This window comes from Enhydra lutris, unplaced genomic scaffold, assembly GCF_002288905.1.
Source record: "Enhydra lutris kenyoni isolate GAN:26980312 unplaced genomic scaffold, ASM228890v2 scaffoldscaffold71, whole genome shotgun sequence".
Classification (NCBI taxonomy): Eukaryota; Metazoa; Chordata; class Mammalia; order Carnivora; family Mustelidae; genus Enhydra; species Enhydra lutris.
Genome location: NW_019154155.1, coordinates 2820447 through 2839149, shown reverse-complemented (window position 1 = coordinate 2839149; position 18703 = coordinate 2820447). Strand labels below are relative to the sequence as shown.

General features: G+C 42.9%; 1 protein-coding gene across 2 annotated transcripts in view; it reads left to right on the top strand.

Moving 5' to 3' along the window:
• Positions 1–17046, top strand: part of LOC111159915 (TNF receptor superfamily member 19) — a 70012-nt gene extending 52966 nt beyond the window's left edge. The window contains exons 5-9 of one of the 2 annotated variants that reach the window (XM_022522593.1): positions 3144–3308; positions 3760–3885; positions 8740–8842; positions 9438–9837; positions 14302–17046. In XM_022522593.1, the coding sequence (XP_022378301.1) occupies positions 3144–3308; positions 3760–3885; positions 8740–8842; positions 9438–9837; positions 14302–14310 (803 nt within the window). In that variant the 3' untranslated portion in view covers positions 14311–17046. The remainder of the gene's footprint in view (positions 1–3143; positions 3309–3759; positions 3886–8739; positions 8843–9437; positions 9838–14301) is intronic. The other variant, XM_022522595.1, reaches the window with a different exon arrangement.
• Positions 17047–18703: the final 1657 nt, after the last annotated feature.

Below are 18703 nucleotides of genomic sequence, written 5' to 3'. Positions count from 1 at the left end.
CCGAGAGCCACGCTGAGGTCGAGGGACCTGAAATGTTCTCTCAGGCCAGGGGCCCTCATGCGGAACTGGCTTCATGCATACTGGGCCAGCCTGCTGTTGAGAAAGTCCCCAGATCTCTCTGTGTCCAGGCTCGTTTCCCCCTGCAGAAATGAGCATGGCCTGCATGCACACATGAACCACATTTGGCTCCTCTTCCCCTGTAGAAAGGTTTACTCACTTACAAGCTACATGCACCCACGAACCAGTGTGGTCCACCGGAAAGGGTCCCAAAGCCTGGTTTCGGGTCTCCAGCCGTCTTGCTTTGCTGTGTAGCCTTGAGCAAACTACCCCAAGTCTTGGTTTCCTCATCTATACAAGGAGGCCCATCAGTGCATTCTCACGGCTCTGCCGGGTTGCAAAGAGAGTGAAATCCCTAGAGGTATGTCAGCAGTGTCCAGGGCTCTGAAAGCACCCAGAAGTCAGCTGATGCCTATTTCAGTCAAGTCTGTGGCCTGCACACTGAGTTCCTAATTTGCATCTTCTGAGAACTTTTCCATGATTTATCAGAGTCCAGTAATACAGATCTCTCCACTACACGCGTCTCTCCAGCTACATTCTGAAGCTGCTTAGGGGTTGAGATATAAGGAGAGTATCTCTGCAATTGGGATATTTGGCACTGGTCACTCCAAAGAGGGTAAAAGTGAACGTGAATAAAAACACTTGCCAGACTTTGTTGGCGACCTCTCTTTTCTCTTCCTCTTCTGTTCAGATTCTCATTCAACTTACTTAATGCCTCTTAGGATGCCTTATCCAGAGTAGATACTCAGGATATAATTGTTCTGCTGAGCTGAACTCCTAAGGAAATGTATAATATAAAATTGCACTTATTTAATGTAATACAAAATTTAAGCTAAGAAAACAGTTCTCATTCTGAAGTAACTTTGCCAGAGGGTAGTGCTAAGATTATAGTGGAATTTAATAATTTCATTAGGGTAAGAGATGCCTTTGTATTCCAGAAAAGTTAAAACTTTCCAAAGACTGTGGACATTCCTGTTCCCAGTTCTTCAGAACTCCTATCAGAATCCTAATAAAGTATGGGTAAAATTCCTTGCGGGCATTCAATACACTTGGTCAACTGTGGACAGGGAATTCAGTCGAGGCATGTGGGTGGAAAGAATCTTTAATCTCAGCATCACTGCAGTGAGCACAGGTCAGCAAAACAGTACTTTTCAGTTTGTGGTAGATACATCTTTTTCTGAGAAATTCTCAGCAACACCTCAATTAACCAGTACTTAATAGACTAGAAGCTACTTCATAAATTGGCACCAACCTCCTCTGCCCCGTCCCCCCTTTTTTACTACCCAAATCAGAAAGAATTATGAGAAAACAGGTTTTTAGCAGAAACTCATGTGAATAAGTTTCTGGAGTTGTTCTTAAACCAAATGATAGGCAGCCCAATCTCCCATAATGTCCACATAAATGTCTGCATTTTCGTATGTGATGATTGAACCTACAGAGGATGAGACCATTTCCTAGAAAATAAATTGTTTGCTGTAATGGTTGCATTTACTTGTACATATAAACAAAAATCCAGAATGGGGTTTCTAGAGCCCTGCTTCCCATGGGGACCTTCCTGAGAGTGTGGCTGAGTTCACAAGACACCTTTTTTTAATGCAAGTGTCAAACGTTGAGAGGTAAAACTACTGTATTTTTCTTGTTCATCCTCAGATGCTACTTCCAGGGAAATGTATACAGAAGGGGCTTACTGAGTGCACTTTTTAAAAAAAATCAATATTATTATGGCAACTCGATATCCTTGAGATTACAGTATTAGCACCCTGCCGTGGAAAGACATTTATTCCTAAGACTTTTACGATTACCTTAGGGAAGATAAATCCTGAATCACAAACACCAGACTCAAAATCCTCATCATCAGGGGCATTTTACCAGCTTTATAAAGCAGGAACATTTCCTTTCACATGAAGGCAAATAAGCTAACATACTTACAAAGAACTTCAACAAGAACGTAAAGGATTCTCTTCGTGATTCCACTTTAACCCGAAATCCTGATTCTCAGTAGGGTTTTCCTGAATATCCAATGCTATGTGAATTGATGAGCTCAACTCGAGAGCTAAACCAGGGTTAGGAACTTTGTGATCTTTGGCTCACATCATGTACTGCGTCTCGTTCTGACGACAGCTCTTGCTGAAGCTCTGTGTTGTGTGGAGCTGGGTCATTTGATGAAGAGTTTCAGCTTACCTTGCTCTAAAGTCAGTCACCTTTGTCACCAACATAAGCAAGGTGGCAGGTTTCCACAGCTGCACCATTTGATCCAAAGAGATAAGAGTCACCTCTCCCAAATCCATGACCCTGGGGTGTAGTCCACTATTTCCGTTGCGCAGGATACAAATTCCTCTTCGGTTATTGATTTGTCAGTGTTTGTACAGCTGTGCCTGTGTTCGTAGATCTTCTTGTCAGTTTGCCCATTGATAGAGGCTGCTTCAGATTTCGATTTAAGTGTGGCCCCAGAATCATTGAGCCTAGAAATACCAAGACTCGATATTCCCAGGTGATCACTCCTGCTATCATATTTTCATGATTCATAGATGTTGTTCAGTCATTCAACAGCCACACATTAAAAAAATGTTCACTGTCTCAGAAATTGGGGGTTACTATTAGGCTGTGAATGATCCCACTCCTTATTTTTCCCTAAAGCTCCTCCCCCAAAGCATCCCTTAATTCAGTGTGTTTGAAAATGTAGGTGATCTCATTCCAATTAAATAGCAAATATTACATACCTACAATGTGCCAAAGGCATGTCAAGCACTGGGAACAGAGAAAGTTGAGGGATTCCAGCTCGCCAGCAGCTCTGGTCTAATGGGCCTTAAAAGCACATTCTGGCAACACAGTGTGGTGAAGGTTGTGTGTCCACATACAGTCTTTGTTGTGGGAAAGGAAGCGTGGCTCATCCACACATTTTGGGGTGCAGGTGAAGGTGTGGTATTAAAGAAATCTAAGAGGAGGGAGCACTGAGCCTTCTTAAAATACCTTTTCTTGTCTTCTGAGTCTTACTCAAATAACAAAGGTGGCCACCAAGTTGGGGGTAAGCGTCTGAGTCTCTTGGGTGGTTGAGAGCCTGCTGACCCCATTCTTGTGGTTTCCAGGTACCAGCAAGGTCAACCTCGTGAAGATCCCGTCCACTGCCTCCAGCCCGCGGGACACAGCCCTGGCGGCCGTCATCTGCAGTGCCCTGGCCACGGTCCTTCTGGCCCTGCTCATCCTCTGTGTCATCTACTGTAAGAGGCAGTTTATGGAGAAAAAGCCCAGCTGTGAGTGTGGAGCTCTTTCCGTTCCTTAGCATGTGGGTGAAGAGTGTTTACCATCATTGTCACTGGAGGTTCCATGAGGCCTTGACCAAGACTATAGTCAGGAGCTATCCAAAGGGACAAAGTGCACACGGAGACGCAGCTTCCAGTCACCCTGTCCCCCAGAGGCACCACTTTACAAGGACCCTGAAAAGGCCTCAGTGTCCTGTGCCACTAGGCAAAAAGGAAAATCCTTCCAAGTTCTGGCAACAGAAGTATCCTGTAATTTGAGCTTTTAACAGATTCATTCCTAGTTGGGCCTATGCTTAAGAAGACGTATTTTTAAATGTGTATGAGAGTCATCTTTTTCTTCAGAAATATTAAGAGCTAGAAGGGTACCTATCCGCCTTGTGGTGGTCATGGGCTCCTTAACAGAGGCAGTGATCTTCGCTGACAGAATTCTCGCCCCCTGTAGGGTCACTGAGAGCGCAAGACATTCAGTACAACGGTTCTGAACTGTCATGTTTTGACAGACCACGGCTCAACGAATCTGCTCCCAGAGCATGTTGTCAGTGCCACCGGGACTCCGCCCAGACCTGTGGTAAGTGTAGCGGGGCAAGGGGCCATTAGGGGAATCTAGGGACACATACGTTGCAAAGAATTGTCCCTCTTTGCCCACAGCTCAGTTGCTCTGCTTAGTTTTCTAGTTAAAGCTAATCTTGTTAAAGGATTCTTTGTGCCCTCATGGTTTGGGTGTTTTGAGCCTCTTAAGTAGTGAGAAGAAAAGAAGCATGTCGTTAAAATTCTAGAATTGTTGAGCAACTTTTTAAAGCAAGTTTGCCTTTATTGTTTTGGGTCCATTGACTGATTAAAATTCTTTTGTAGAGTAGGAGCATGTATCCTGTCTTGTCTGGTGGATTCAAGCTGAACTTTGATGGGTCTTCTAAATGTCTTTTTGGATTCCTTAAAGAAGAGCAGAGAGGGAGCGCTATGGCAGGGGTTTCCACGAAACTCAGTTGCCCCCGGGGACTACTGACAGAAAAGGAAGTTTAGGGAAGTCATGCAAATGGAACTTGGTTTCTCACCAGGGCAAAAAACGGGCACAGATAATACTTTTCCTGCCACTTATTTATTTTCATCAACACAAGGCTCCCACACTTACACCGCCCTCTCAGCCCCTGTTGTGAGGACCCCTCCCCTCCTCTGCAAAGCAGAATCTGGCAGTGCCCTTCCTGGACATCCATCCCTGCCTGCCTGGTTCACGTGCTCAGAGCCCCTTTGAAGCAATGCTGGCAGGGCCATTTTTTCTCTTCCAGCCACTCTAAGCTGAGTGTTTCCCACTTAGATTGACTGACACTCTTGGAGCTGTGCTGTCTTTCCTACCAAGAAATTACAGGATTCCACTTTCTGAGCTGATGTTCTGTATGTGGGGGAAGACGTTTTTAGCGGACTGATTTTGCTACAGCTCGTTATTGTCTTCTGTTTTAGGAATGGGTCGGGAACAAAATATAGGTCCTTCTGTGGTGCGTGTGAATCTGTTTTTGCCTTTGCCTACGTAGGGACTAGACTTCTAGACAGTATGGACGGTAACTGGGTGAACCTCCAAGCATCCCCAGAGCTGGGGTTCCCAGACACTGAACTGGTACACTAGGGTCAGAGGGCACAGGAATCATTTCCTGAGACCTGAACTCTATATAATAAAATGCAGCATTGGGCAAACTCTTCCTCCTCTTAACTTCTGTCTGAGAAGAAGGATTAAATGGGCAGATGGCCTTGGTGCTCGTCCTCTTAATAGAGCAGCACACGGAGCCTGGAAAGAATCTGCCTGCTCCCCGCGCTCCGTAGAGCTTGCTACTTCCGTGGTTTCCTACTCCATGGCAGCGCCTTCACCCTTCGAACTTTTTACTTTGACATCATTTAAGACTTACAAAAATGTTGGAACAATAGCGCATAGAATTCTCTCACTCTCTTCACCCAGATTCCCCAAATATTAACATTTTATCTCGTTTCCACATCTGCTTTATCATTTTTCTAAGTATGGTAAAGATATATGTATTTATACACACTGATTTCATGTCCACATAAAAATCAGTTGCAGAGATGATATCCCTTTACTCCTTAATACTATGGTGTTCGTTTCTTAAGAACAAGAACATTCTCTTACAGAACAGCATGGTTATGAAAATTGGAAAATCAGCATTAAATCAAAGCTATTGTATAATCTACAGAGCATATTCAGATTTTCTGAGTTGTCACAAAAATGTCCTTAAAAGAGGGAGGCCTGGGGCACCTGGGTGACTCAGTGGGTTAAACCTCTGCCTTCGGCTCAGGTCGTGATCTCAAGGTCCTGGGATCGAGCCCCAGATCAGGCTCTCTGCTAAGTGGGGAGCCTGCTTCCCCCCTCTCTCTGCTTGCCTCTCTGCCTACTTGTGATCTCTCTCTCTCTGTCAAATAAATAAATAAATATATTTAAAAAAAAAAAAAGAGGGAGGCCTGGGTGGCTCAGTCTATTAAATGTCTGCCTTCAGCTCAGGTCATAATCTCAGGGACCCGGGATTGACTCCCACTTCGGGGGGTTGGGGGGTGTCCCTGCTCAGTGGGGAGTCTGCTTCTCCCTCTGCCCCTCCCCCTGCTTGTGATCCCTCTCTCCCACTCTCTGTCAAATAAATAAATAAATTTTTAAAAAATAAATAACTAAAAATTAAGTTAAATTTAAAATGTCTTTAAAAGAAAATCCCAGATAACATTATTGGATTTAGTTGTCAAATCTCTTTACCTTATTTTTTTTTAAATGATTTTATTTATTTATTTGAGAGAGAGAGAGAGCATGAGAGGAGAGAGAGATCAGCGGGAGAAGCAGACTCCCCACCGAGCAGGGAGTCTGATGCGGGACTCGATCCCAGGACTCCAGGATCATGACCTGAGCCGAAGGCAGTTGCTTAACCAACTGAGCCACCCAGGCGCCCCTACCTTATTTTTTTTTAAAGATTTTATTTATTTGAGAGAGAGCGAGAGAGCGAGAGTATGAGCATAAGCAGGGAGAACAGCAGGAGAGGGAGAAGCAGTCTCCCTGCTGAGCAGAGAGCCCGATGTGGGGCTTGATCCCAGGACTCTGGGATCATGACCTGAGCCAAAGGCAGACACTTAACCAACTGAGCTACCCAGGCATCTCTCTTGACCTTTTTTAAATCTGGCATAGGTCCTTCATCTTTCTTTGTGTTTCATGACATTATTGTTGTTGACAAGCACAGACCAGTAATTCTGTAGAGTAACCCTCAGGTTGGGTTTGTCTGATGTTTCTGTATAACTAGAAACAGAAATCCTGCAGGGGTGATGCTGTGTCCTTCCCCGTGTCCCACATCAAGAGGCACAGCGTGTGCAGCTGTCCCCTTCCCAGTCGGGTCAGTTTGGTTCCCTTCGTTAAGGAGGCATCTGCCAAGTTTCTCTGCTGTAACATGATTGTTTTTCCCTTTGTAATTAAGAAATACTTTGCAAGAGACTCTTCGAGACTGTGTAAATATCCTGTTAGTCTCCAAACTTTCACCCAAGAGTTTAGCATCTTCTGGTGGTTCTTACCTAAATCAGTCATTACCATGATGGTGACAAATGCTAGTTTTGTAATTCCATCCTTTTGTCCACATTTATCAGTTGGCTTCCTACGGCAAAAAAAGAACTTCTTCTTCCCCTCTTATTTATTTGCTTGAATTAGCGTGGACTCGTGGACCCTCTTCCACAGCTTCTGTTCCTTTGCCATCATCGTTTATCTTGGTGCTCACATTTTCCTAGGCTGGCCCAGGGCAGATCCCTTCAGCCTGGCTCATGTGTCATTTTGACATGTCCTGATTATTCTTTTAGCACTTTCTTCATCTTAGGCACACAAAAAACTTCTAGGCTCATCTTGCTCTTGGTTGCTTGAGCCCTAGAAACAGCCATTTCTAAAAAGAAAGACAGTGTCTTTGGCTTTTAAATAATTTTTTTTGAAGAATTTATTTATTTATTTGATACAGGGAGAGAGACAGCAAGAGAGGGAATACAAGCAGGGGAAGTGGGAGAGGGAGAAGCAGGCCTCCCGCCGAGCAGGGATCCTGATGTGAGGCTCGATGCCAGGACCCTGGGATCGTGACCTGAGCCAAAGGCAGACGCTTAACAACTGAGCCATCCAGGTGCCCCTGGCTTTTAACTAATTTCGAAACGGCTCATGTGAGCATGACACGGGCTTGCTGAGGATCGGCCGTGTGTCCAGGAGAGGTCTCCGAGCTCACAATAGCATATATTCACACAACACAATGTGGGGCCTGAGCTGAGAGACATTTAGGCAAAGGTGTGTGGGTATCCATCCTGCTGGCAATTGCATGTCGATGTTTAACATTCATTTTTGAAAAGGCCAATAATTTCACTATGTTTTTCCTTTTTATAAGAGTGAAATCATTTCACATGCAAACTTTGGATCCACAAACATATACATGGATATGTAAATAAAGAATTTTTTCACATCTTTCTCTCTCTCCAGATGTGTGTCTTTATCTTTGCGTGCTTTAGTATGTGTTTGTGTATAATCAGAATTATATATGTATGTATATAAAGAGCTCACCAAACGTTGACAGTGTTCATTTCCAGTTTATAGGGTCGGGTCGTATTTATTTTTGAATTTCTTAACTTAATCCCTCTCCTTTAATTTTTTTTTCTTCTGTACACTTATATTATTTTTGTAACCAAAAATCAATGCTGCCTCAGTGAACAAAATGGTTTGCAAAGCTGTGCTGTGTGCACACCTCTAATTATTCCTTATGTTCCATTGCTAGCAGGAAAACATTAATACCTGTGTGTGGTGTGTGTGCACGCACGCACGTGTGTGTGTGTGTTGTGTTCAAGGGTTTGAACGCGTCTCTGTTCGTGTTCCGTACTGCTAGCCCACTCGGCAGGACTCTGCTCCGCTTTCTGCCGTCTCCTCAGCAGTTCAGGGAGTCTCATTTGATACACTCTCTCACAGGCCGTGCTGTCACCTCTTGTTATTATTTTTACTGTGGTAAAATACACATAACATAAAATTTGGCATCTTAACGCTGTTTAAGGGTGCTGTTCAGCGGCCCTGAGCCCATTTACACCGGTGCGCGGCCGTCACCGACCCCCATCTGCAGAGCCCTTCAGCTCCCCCAACTGAAACTCTGTCCCCAGCAATCTGCGATGCTGTCCCCCACATCCCACTTTCCCCAGCCCCTGGCACCCACAGTTCTTTCAGTCTTTACAGCTTTGACTCCTCTAGGTACTTCGTATAGGCCCTTCATTATTTTCATAATATAACAAAAGAGAGAGAGAATTAAACCTCAGATTTCCTTTCCCCCAAAAGTCACCCAAAGGGGACTAGCTGGATTTCCTCCAGCAATGTTGAGCCAGTATTAACGAGAAGGTTCCCAGAAGGCAGCCTTGTGCTTCACACCTCTGCTGGCTTCCCTAGGGCCTGTTCACTTGATTCCGTCTCTGTGCTGTGACGAGGCTGGCAGCGTGGACCGGGTGACTCTTGGCTGTAGGGTGCATTCCAAGGCCACTCTTCAGGAGAGGTAACTCGGGATTTTTAATCCATATAACATCACATCCCCTTGTCCAAATGTGCCTTCTACCAACTTAACAATTTTCGTGTCAAACTATGAGACGTCATTTAAAAAATATTATTGATGGCATTCTGGACATCGGAGGGGGACAAATCCTTGACAAGAGATACGCGAGTCTCTCGGGGTTACTAATGCCCAGTGAGACATTCTTTACACTTTACACTCCATTAATTTTGGTTTTACTTCATATTCATGATTTGTGACACTTCTGTCACTTGTAAATAATTTGTAACATGTCATTTACTCACAGAATTTTAGAAGAGCTATGAAGAAACTCAGTTAAGACCCAGGAAACTGCCTGTTTTAGACATTGAGTTAAGTATAACTACATTGGTTAGAAGCGGGTACAAAATTCAGTTTGAAAGTAAGCAGAATAATTAAACATACCGTATGGAAGCAAGTTTATAACAAAGGAAGCACTAGAATTCAGATGTAATCCATTGCTGTTTCATCTAGAAAATTTAAAAGCAGAGCTGGGTGTGGCTTTGTAGTGGTGTTTTTCCTCCCCGTAAATGACTTGAGCGTCTTTTGAATGTGTGTTCAGACACCCAGGTCCAGTGGGGGAGACCACGCCCACATTCTTCGGGTCCCTTTCAAGGTCCATCTGTGGCGAGTTTTCAGACGCCTGGCCTCTGATGCAAAATCCCGTGTGTGGCGACGACATCTCTCTTTGTGATTCTTATCCTGAACTCACTGGAGAAGATACTCATTCTCTCAATCCAGAAAACGAAAGCTCTTCCTCCTTGGATTCCAACAGTAGTCAGGATTTGGTTGGTGGAGCTGTTCCAATTCATTCTGAAAACTGTACAGAAGCTATCGGTCCCTCTAGATGTAACCACTCACTGACGGAGCCAGTGCTGACTCAGGATACACCGACCGCCAGAAGCCAGCTGTGTCAGGAGAGTGGTGACATTGTCAGCCTGACCATGCTGACGTCCCTCCAGGTAAGTCAGTGACTACCCTCAAGAAGGACCCAGCAGGGACTCATGGCAGACCCAGGGGACTGGAACTCCTCTCACCAGAGAATGTGGGAGGACCTGATGAGAAGGTTTTTTCCATCGTTCATAACTTCTTATTCTTATATGTATGGAGAATATATTGTAAATTAAATTTCAAGAGTCTTTTTTCCCCCCGTAACTACCAGGTACTCTGTAAGTTTATAATGAGCAGCTGCTTTCTTTTACTCCTTGTAAATCCAAGTATTAGCACAGTACCCCCTAGCCCCGTTCCTGATTGAGAGAGAGAATCACAAGAACATCTTGTAAACAGTTCCTCACCTTCGTTTTCCACCCAATGATGGTTTCTGCCCGAGACTTACATGCACTTCATTCACCATCAAGCTAATGGCAGTTTAGATCTCCCGAAGCTTCTCTTTTCCCCTCTCTGTTCCTGTTGTTTTCAAAACTGACCAGTGTGGTTAGAAATTGATTGTTGCTTGTGATCCAGGTCCACATACTGCAGAAGTACCTTCTAGAAAGAAGGGTTTAAAATCAGGTTTGCAAGGAGATGGTGGCTATAGGGAGCAGGGGCTTTCAAGCATGCTACAAGGCCAGAGGCAGAGAAGCATCAGGGAAGCCTGGGCACCAACCCTGCTATCCCCTTGCTGTGAGGATGTGGCTGGTCCTGAATTTGACCTAATGTCTACAAGCATCTCCCTAATATAAGAACATATACTGTTGGAATACATTCTTTGGGGAAAAAATGACCAGCCTTTAGTATAAAAGGGCCGAGTCACAGCAAGAATGAGGCTCCCAGGTGCCACGCCACAAGGTCCTGCCTGCACACCCACCCTTGCTCTCACTACTTGTGAGCAAACCAGCTCAGGAGCCCCAGGTCCTGGGGAGGCGCTCTGCCCGTGCTGTGTCTGCTCTCGAGAGGGGCCTCGACTTCCCACGAGGTCCTGCATCCCGGTCTCATGATGTCAGACGCAGCCTGAAGTCGAGGCGCGAATGGAGAAGTGCGCCTTTCAAGAACAGCACGTAGGTTGTAGGTTGATCGAACTCTGCGATACTTTTTCTCCGAATGCAAAATTTAGAAAATTTACAGGGAATGCTATGCAGAAAGCATTTGTTGGCTTTGGAGAAAAATAATTTTGTTTTTCTCAAAATAAAAGAAATGAAGAAGATATAAGGGAAGAAAAGCAAACAACTAAGGCATTTGAAATGTAAAACACAGGGGTGCCTGGGTGGCTTATTTGGTAAAACGTCTGCCTTCGGCTCAGATGATGATCTCAGGGTCCTGGAATCCAGCCCCAAGTCAAGTCAGGCTCCCTGCTCAGCAGGGAGTTTGCTCCTCCCTCTGCTTCTGCCTGTCCCCCCCCCCCCCCGCCCACTCATGCTTGTTTTCTCTCTCTCTCTCTTTCCCCCAAATAAATAAATAAATAAATAAAATCTTTAATAAAATACAATGTAAAATACATACCTCTGTAGTGGAGAATGAGTCTTTACTCACCTTGTTCTTTTGAGCCATCACGTAATTTTTATAACTTCCACGATAAGACTAAGAAAAGATAAGAGTTAGCTGAGTTGTGTGTAGTTGTCAAGAACATACCATGGCCCACAAGCCTTGAGGGCCGAGTGCCACGTGCAGCTGCCTGGAGGAGGAGGTAACAGGCCCTGAGAACAGTGAAAGAGGCAGAGAACAGGATGCAGAGATCCTGCCCCTTCAGCAGCTGACCCAAACTTCCCAGTCAGATGCCTTGCCAAGTACTCTAAAACACAATTCTTGGGAGACTCTTAAAATTCAATCTGAGACACTGTTTCATTACAAGATGCGGAAGTTTCTTTGATACCAAGTCAATTGGTTTTGATCAGAAACTTGCCCTACCTACACAAATGTTGTTAGAGTAGCTGGAATTGTGTTCCCAGTGACTACCTACAGCTTTGCAGAGTACCGTCAGCAAGTAGAATTACCCCTCATCTTAATTGTGTAGCTCGTCCCCAGGTTCGTGATGTAAATTCTATGACTAAGGAGTGAAACATCTCAATGCCAAGTCATATCAGAACCAACTCATTCTCTACCTTTTTCTGTTTGTGTTGTTGGTGAGGTGGGCATGGGAGGAAGCATTATTATTACAGCTGTATGAATCTAAAATCATTTAGTGTAGAAGATTGCTATATATAACAGCATTAACTTCTTGTCAAAGACAGTTGTCAAGGTAATCATGATCTACATAAAGATACTTTCAACTCAGGTTATTATGAAAAGAAAGTTATAATTACATGCAAAATGAATGAGAAAATGTTATATTCAAATTATACAATGTAATGTATTAGTGAAAGGTTTAATAACTTTCTAAGATGTGTTGTCTTATAATTATTAGATAATTTGGTAAATATAAATGAGGCATTCTGAATTCAGGAAAGGAATATTTTAAAAAATGAATCATTTCAGTTTCCCCCTATAGTTAAAAACAACAAATAATATCATGAGCCTATTTTGAGATAATCTTATCCAGGTTCTGAAAAGCACTGTGTCTTTGGTTGCCTTTACTGAGTGTGTGATATTTAGTGAGGGAACCTTAATCTTTGAAAACAAGTAGGAGAGATACAATTGTACATCTTTGGGAGATTGATTCTCTTCTTTGTTTCAAGGGTTGGCCAAGTAGGTAGCTCAACAGTTCTATTTTTTTTAAAAAAACGTTAGATTCCAAAAGGCAATTCAGACTTCCTCTTAACAGGTTGCTTCTCCAATGTAGGAAACATACTTACTTCTCACAAATAATTTGCTTTCAGCAGCTTGGTATTATGAACCAAAGGACTTTTGGCTCCTTGAGTTTGTGTTCACTTAGCTTGGTCTGTGTGTTCATTCATAATTCAGGAAAGCACAACACTTCTGCTTGAGAAATGCATAAGGGCAGCTTGAGCCAGTATAGTGCTCCCCCAACCTTTAGTGATTTATTTCTATTTATTTTCAAAGGAACTTGAAAATCCTACCTAGGCATTCACTCATATTTTCAGTTTTTTAACCTTAATTCCCACCTTCTATCCAGCTTTATTGAGATAACAATCGACATTTGCCATTGTGTGAGCTAAGGTGTGCAGTGTGATGATCTGATACACATCTATATTGCAAAATGCACAATGGCACTTTTGTCTTACAGGGTCACATTGCTAATGCACGAGGCGTTTGTTTCCAGAAACTGTATTTTTACACTGTAGTTTTCTTGTGGGCGGTTTAAGACCACCCAGAATCTGATGATGATAGTTATGGTGCAGGATAAAAGAGGTGTGAGAACCTTGTTTAGTCTGAATGACTCAGTTCTAATCAAATTTCCCCTATACACACCTCCCCAGAAAGCAAGAGAACTAAGATATTTGGGACATCGTTCACTAAGGTACTTGGGAGAATGAGACCAGTCTGTTTACTTACAGAAAAGGTTCTTTTTGGTGATGTTTTTAGCCATCATTGGAAATGTCAACATGAAATAATAGAAAGAATGGTAGGAAAGATATGAGATGACCTGGGGTCTAGTTGCTCAGTCTTTTAAAATCTCTGTTTCTTTCCATGTTGGCAAAATGAGTGCCATTTTTCTCCCACAGTAGTGTTAATGTGGTAATTATGGTCATACCAACTGATCAACATATTTGATGAAACTATTTTAGATTATTGAGAGTTCTTTCAGAAGCTTCTATTTCTAGACTCTCTTCTTCTACCTAGGGAAAAAAATCTTTTCCTGTAAACTTACCAGATATGTCACCGATGTCAGATTAGTGGTAAATTAGTGAATGAAAGATTACTGCTTAAAATGAAGGTTTTAGTCACTCACAGTAATGTGCCTTTGGCTGATGTTTTCAGAAGTCAGGTCGCTGCCCTTCTGTGATAAGGGACAGATTGAAGGACACCACTTCACCGAGGATATTTGCCCTAGGGAGAGTGTGAGCCTTCCAGGAAAATCATTAGACGGGAAATCATTTCTAAACCATCTCTAAACTTTCTCCAGTGGGTTAGCAAAAGTTTTAAATACAAAGAATGAGAGTGTCACTATTCACTAATCATCTTTGTCCTTTTCAAAGAAGGGACCAAAAGGATCCTAACAGCTTTACCTACAAATGCTTCAAAAGAGTGCAACATAGAAACAAGCTTTAAGTGTTTGAATGGGGTCAAAAATGAGCAAAAGAATCATTCGTTAATACATTTTTTTTCCTGTGGGTCACACATTATTGTCTCTGCGGTGTCATTTGCAAATACTGAGTGATAGTGAGTAGTTATAAAATCTTAATTTTATTCTCGGAGTACGTATGTACCTGGATATTCAAACATCATTAATGAGCTGCTGGTCCATATGTTATTCAAGTCATGTGTGCTACTAGTAAAAGTTATTTACAATAATTTTTAACAATGATAGCCCAGCAGCTTTCGTGTATAAGGTCTTGTTTTTCAAGCTTTCCTTTCTGTTGCTGTTTTAGGAAGCTTAAAGGACTTGCTTCTTTCTACAGTAGAAGAATATGGATGGAACCCAGTGTGCACTCACCCCTCTGCTTAGGCTTACGGACTGAGCCCAGTCTGGACCCTGCATAGCTTCTGGGGGAAAAAAATAAATCTGAACCAAACTGATGGCATTTTAAGCCTTTCAACCAGTTGCTTCTGAGCCAGACCAGCTGTAAGCTGAAACCTCAAGGAATAACAAGAAAAGACTCCAGGCACTCACGATACTCTGCATTTTTCCTAAACAAGAAGCTTCTATGCCACAAAGCGTAACTTCAAAGGCTGATGGCTCAAGTTCGCAGCCTACGAGATTATGAGCATATAACAAGAAACAGAAATGCACTCATGCTTATTTTCATGGCGAATGTGGTTTTACCAAACTGAAGATCCAGAGTATAAGTTTTCATTTACACTTTCTTTCCAGAAATAATTTCGTATAGCCGATTAGCTTACTAAAAGTCAGTGTCCAAGCAGTTACTTTAGTTTTTCTGTAGAGTCGTTCAAAAATGAGTGTTTGTATTTGGTGAAGCTCACTTTTTCATCATCTGATTAGCTCAGGCAAGTAGAATTGACTTCATGCTAACTGCCTCAGTCAGGGCTTTGTTAGATGAAGTTAACATCTAGGAACTAGGAGTAAGAGGATGGCAAGTCTTTTCCAGAATCAACCTTGTAACCTTAGTCACTGACTCATGAACCCCTGCTGAAGCTAGTAGGGAGAGGGGCCTGAGCTGGGGGATTGGTGGTGAAAGAGCCCTCTACCCCACCACCCTGCATTAAAAACCACTTAGCACACATATCCTAGAGACTTGTATACAATGATTAACATATTTCTGTGAAAATCAGTTGACATGGAAGCATTTGCTACTTCTGTCCCTGTGACTGAGCTTAGAAGATCCAGAATTCCTCTCTTAGAGAAGAGTGATGATTTATAAAGATAATGCTTTCTTTTCATCCACTTCCCCCTTACCTCCTGCCTCTGAAGACCACCCCCCTGTTCTCTCTACCTGTGGGTTTGTTTTTGTTTTTGCTTTCATGCATCGTATCTTATACTAAGGGCTTTAGAAAGTACCGCCTGTCTGGTTCCCCTCCTACTGAAATGCAACACATGAGTCATCCTAGGAGACACTACATACTAGAAGGAGAAGAAAACGCCCAATTGGTAGGTGGCCTGTAGGTGAACAGCTCCTCACTGCCTTCACGGGGTCTGACCAAGTGGTGCTCCCATGGTGCCCACTTCCTTAGCACAGGTCTCTCCTACCCTAGCCAGTGATGCTGGATTTAAGCGTGGTGTCAGGTAGTCCCATCCCTAGTATTTACGCACTAGAACTTTCTCTACAGCTAAGACAGACACAAACCCAGTTCAGTCACTAACACGGGGATGGCTCATTTGTTCTTAATCTTGGTGTCCCGGAGAGGAATAGCCAGAGTAGGATTTACCTTTTTTCCTCCTTGAACCTCCATGATCAGCTCTGGCCTTTGTCTTTAACCAATTACTATTAGCTCCATCACATTTGCACCTAAAAAAGAAATCAAACATGACCTTGTTGGTGTCACTAAAAAACTTAGTTTCATAATCCCTCCCCTCACTGCCACCCAGATCAGTGTCTTTTACCTAACATTAAACTGAACATGGAAAAATTCTGTCTTTCTTAGGCCATTTTTCTCTTCTCACTTATTAGACTATGCTTTTCTCTCTCTGTAAGACATGAGGCAAATCTAATGAGTCCCTTCCTCGTGGCAGGACCGGTTTCTCTCCCCTAAAGTCAGTCTTAGGCTCTGACATGTGTGGATTAGCTTGCTGGGCTCGGTTCTCCTCAGGACCTCAGTTCCCTGAACCAAAATAAGAACTTAGAGTAGTCTCAGGGTGACCCACAATCTTTTGTGTCCGTCTCATGCCCTCTTTTCTTTTCCTTTCTTAGCATTAACCAATGGTTTTTCAACTTGGATAACTTGCCAGCTCTTATGAGAGCTGCCTTTAGGAAGATATTTGGGATTTGACCACAAGATGTCTATGAAAACGCACACTAGAGTTGCCTCGAGTGGCTTCACTGTAATTCACATATGTATATGTCATTGTTTGCAATCTGATCGTTTTGTTTTGGCAGAGGGATGATCAAAGTCAGCCAGGGTTGTGCTCCTTCTGGTGGCCTAAATATATTTTCCACATGTAGAAACTCTCTTCGACTTCAAAGACAAATACTTGCCGGAGAAAGCTAGATGGATGTGCATGAGACTGTGGCCCCAAACCCTAAAACATCACTTTGGATCAGTAAAGAAATGCTTAGGGTTGAAAGTCGATTTCATCTGATACCGCACTGGAAAAATCCCGGGCTGTTTTATCAAGATGAAGACGTTGTACCACCGCCTGCTGCAGAAACATACAATAATGTTAGATTCTGTACTCTGTATAAACCCTTGAGAGGGAAAGCCCAATCTGCATTTCCCATGGTTGAGTACAACGCTTACAGGAACTTGGCCGCTAGGGTACAGGGACCAGGAAATCATCGTCGGGTCTAGGAGTGAGAATCGGTGTGACTTCGGAAGTTGCAGAAACCCACCAACAAGAATGAGACAAGGATTTGGGGAATGACCATGGAAAGGCATGGGTGTTCTCATTTTGTGTATATGGAATATATTTTTCAAATATAGATTTTTCTACTTTAGATAACATGTTAATGTTGCTATTACCTAGTTAAGCTCTATTGTCCGTGCTAGTTTAAAAAAAATTTTTTTTGAGAAGAAAAGGACAAGAGTCCCTCCTTGCAGGCAGGTCGCCAGCTCGAATAGATCCAGAGTTCATCATTACTATTTTGCATACTGGAATTTATAAATTTGTAAATTTTCTTTTTCTTATACAAATAGTTTTGTAATACCCTTTTTTATATGTGAATAAAATTGTTATCTGGTATTCGTATTGACATGTCCAGTACAGAAATGATTGGTGATGGGAATACTGACTCGTCTTCCTCCCTGGCTCCCCAGGTGGGGACCTTGTTAAGTTCTGGTCCTTCTGGTTGAACCCTTCCAGCCCTTCAAACGTCACGAGGGGGACTTGAAATTCTTTGCAGTGAGCTGGTTCTATTTCTCAGGACTGTCAAGCTACTGAAGAATGCTCTGAGTTCTTTGAGAAGGGTTGGCATCAAGATTTTATTATCATCTCTTCTTTTTCCTCCTTCATTTTATGACGTAAAGAGGGAAAGAACGAAAGGTGGGGAGGTTTAATGTTCATTCTTTTCAGGGGTCAGTAGGGTGTTCTGCAGAGGAGTGGACTGACTCCCACAGAGCAACACGGGTCCCTGGAAGAGTTTCTTCTTTCCTTCCCACCTTTTGACCTTCCTTCCCTCCAGTAAAGCTTTTAAAGCTATTATTAGATTTTGAGAGAGGACTTTAAACTTCCTGGAAAAAAACTGAGTTATTTTAAAGTGCACCATATTCTCTCAGTCAGTCTGCGGTGTTAAATGACACTATGAATTCCCTGAATGGAGAACATTAGATTCTTTCCTCCTTCCACACCACTCACACCCCAGCTCCTTGACTCAAGTATACTTGTCCCATGTGTGTGCAGTCTGGCTGGGCTTTTGGGTACCATCCTCTCCCTGAAAAAAGTAACTCAGAGCTTGCAAGGTTCTGACAGGAGGGCTAAAGTACCCTATAATCACATAAACAACTTATTTTCATTATTACCACTATTCTGAAAGTCTCTTTGCAGTTGACTACTTGTCATTCTCTATTTGTTTATTTGTCTCCTTTTGACCTGAGGAGGTACTGTCTGATTTTCTTAAAAAGTATCTGACACCCAATGAGCTATGTACCTGCAGCTTAAATTTATCATTCAGTCATCTTGAAACTAAGCAACAGCCTGATAATTTCCAAAACCTTCTGTAATGTCTAAGAAATTTCAGTATGACCCGGTATGTGATTCTAGTCACGTAATTAGAATCAAGTCAGCAGCGCACAGTAACGGCGGTTAGGTCACATTTATGCCAGAGGAAGGTCACAGGGTTTCTCCTGTAGAGATCAAGCAGATCAGGGTCCCGTCTGTCCATAAACCAGCAGTGGCATTGGAATTAGTGTGATTTATGGCTGCTTTCAAATTAGCCTCTCCAGAAGACTTGAATTTTAAAAACCATTTTCTCTGCAACCGTGGGTGGTCTTGTGAAGCAGGTTTCAGTTATTAGTCCATAAAGACAGGATTTTGTCTTTTTATCTTAATTTCTAACGGCATTAACTAGTCCTACTGAAGATAGAAATAGCTGTGTTCTGTCAGTTTCGTTTGGTGTTGAACTGAGCCAGCAGAACTCTGCAGAGGGAGTTTCCTTACCTGGGTTGACTGTTTACAGTCAACAGAAGATCTACCGAACAGTCCACTGGCAATCCTTTAAC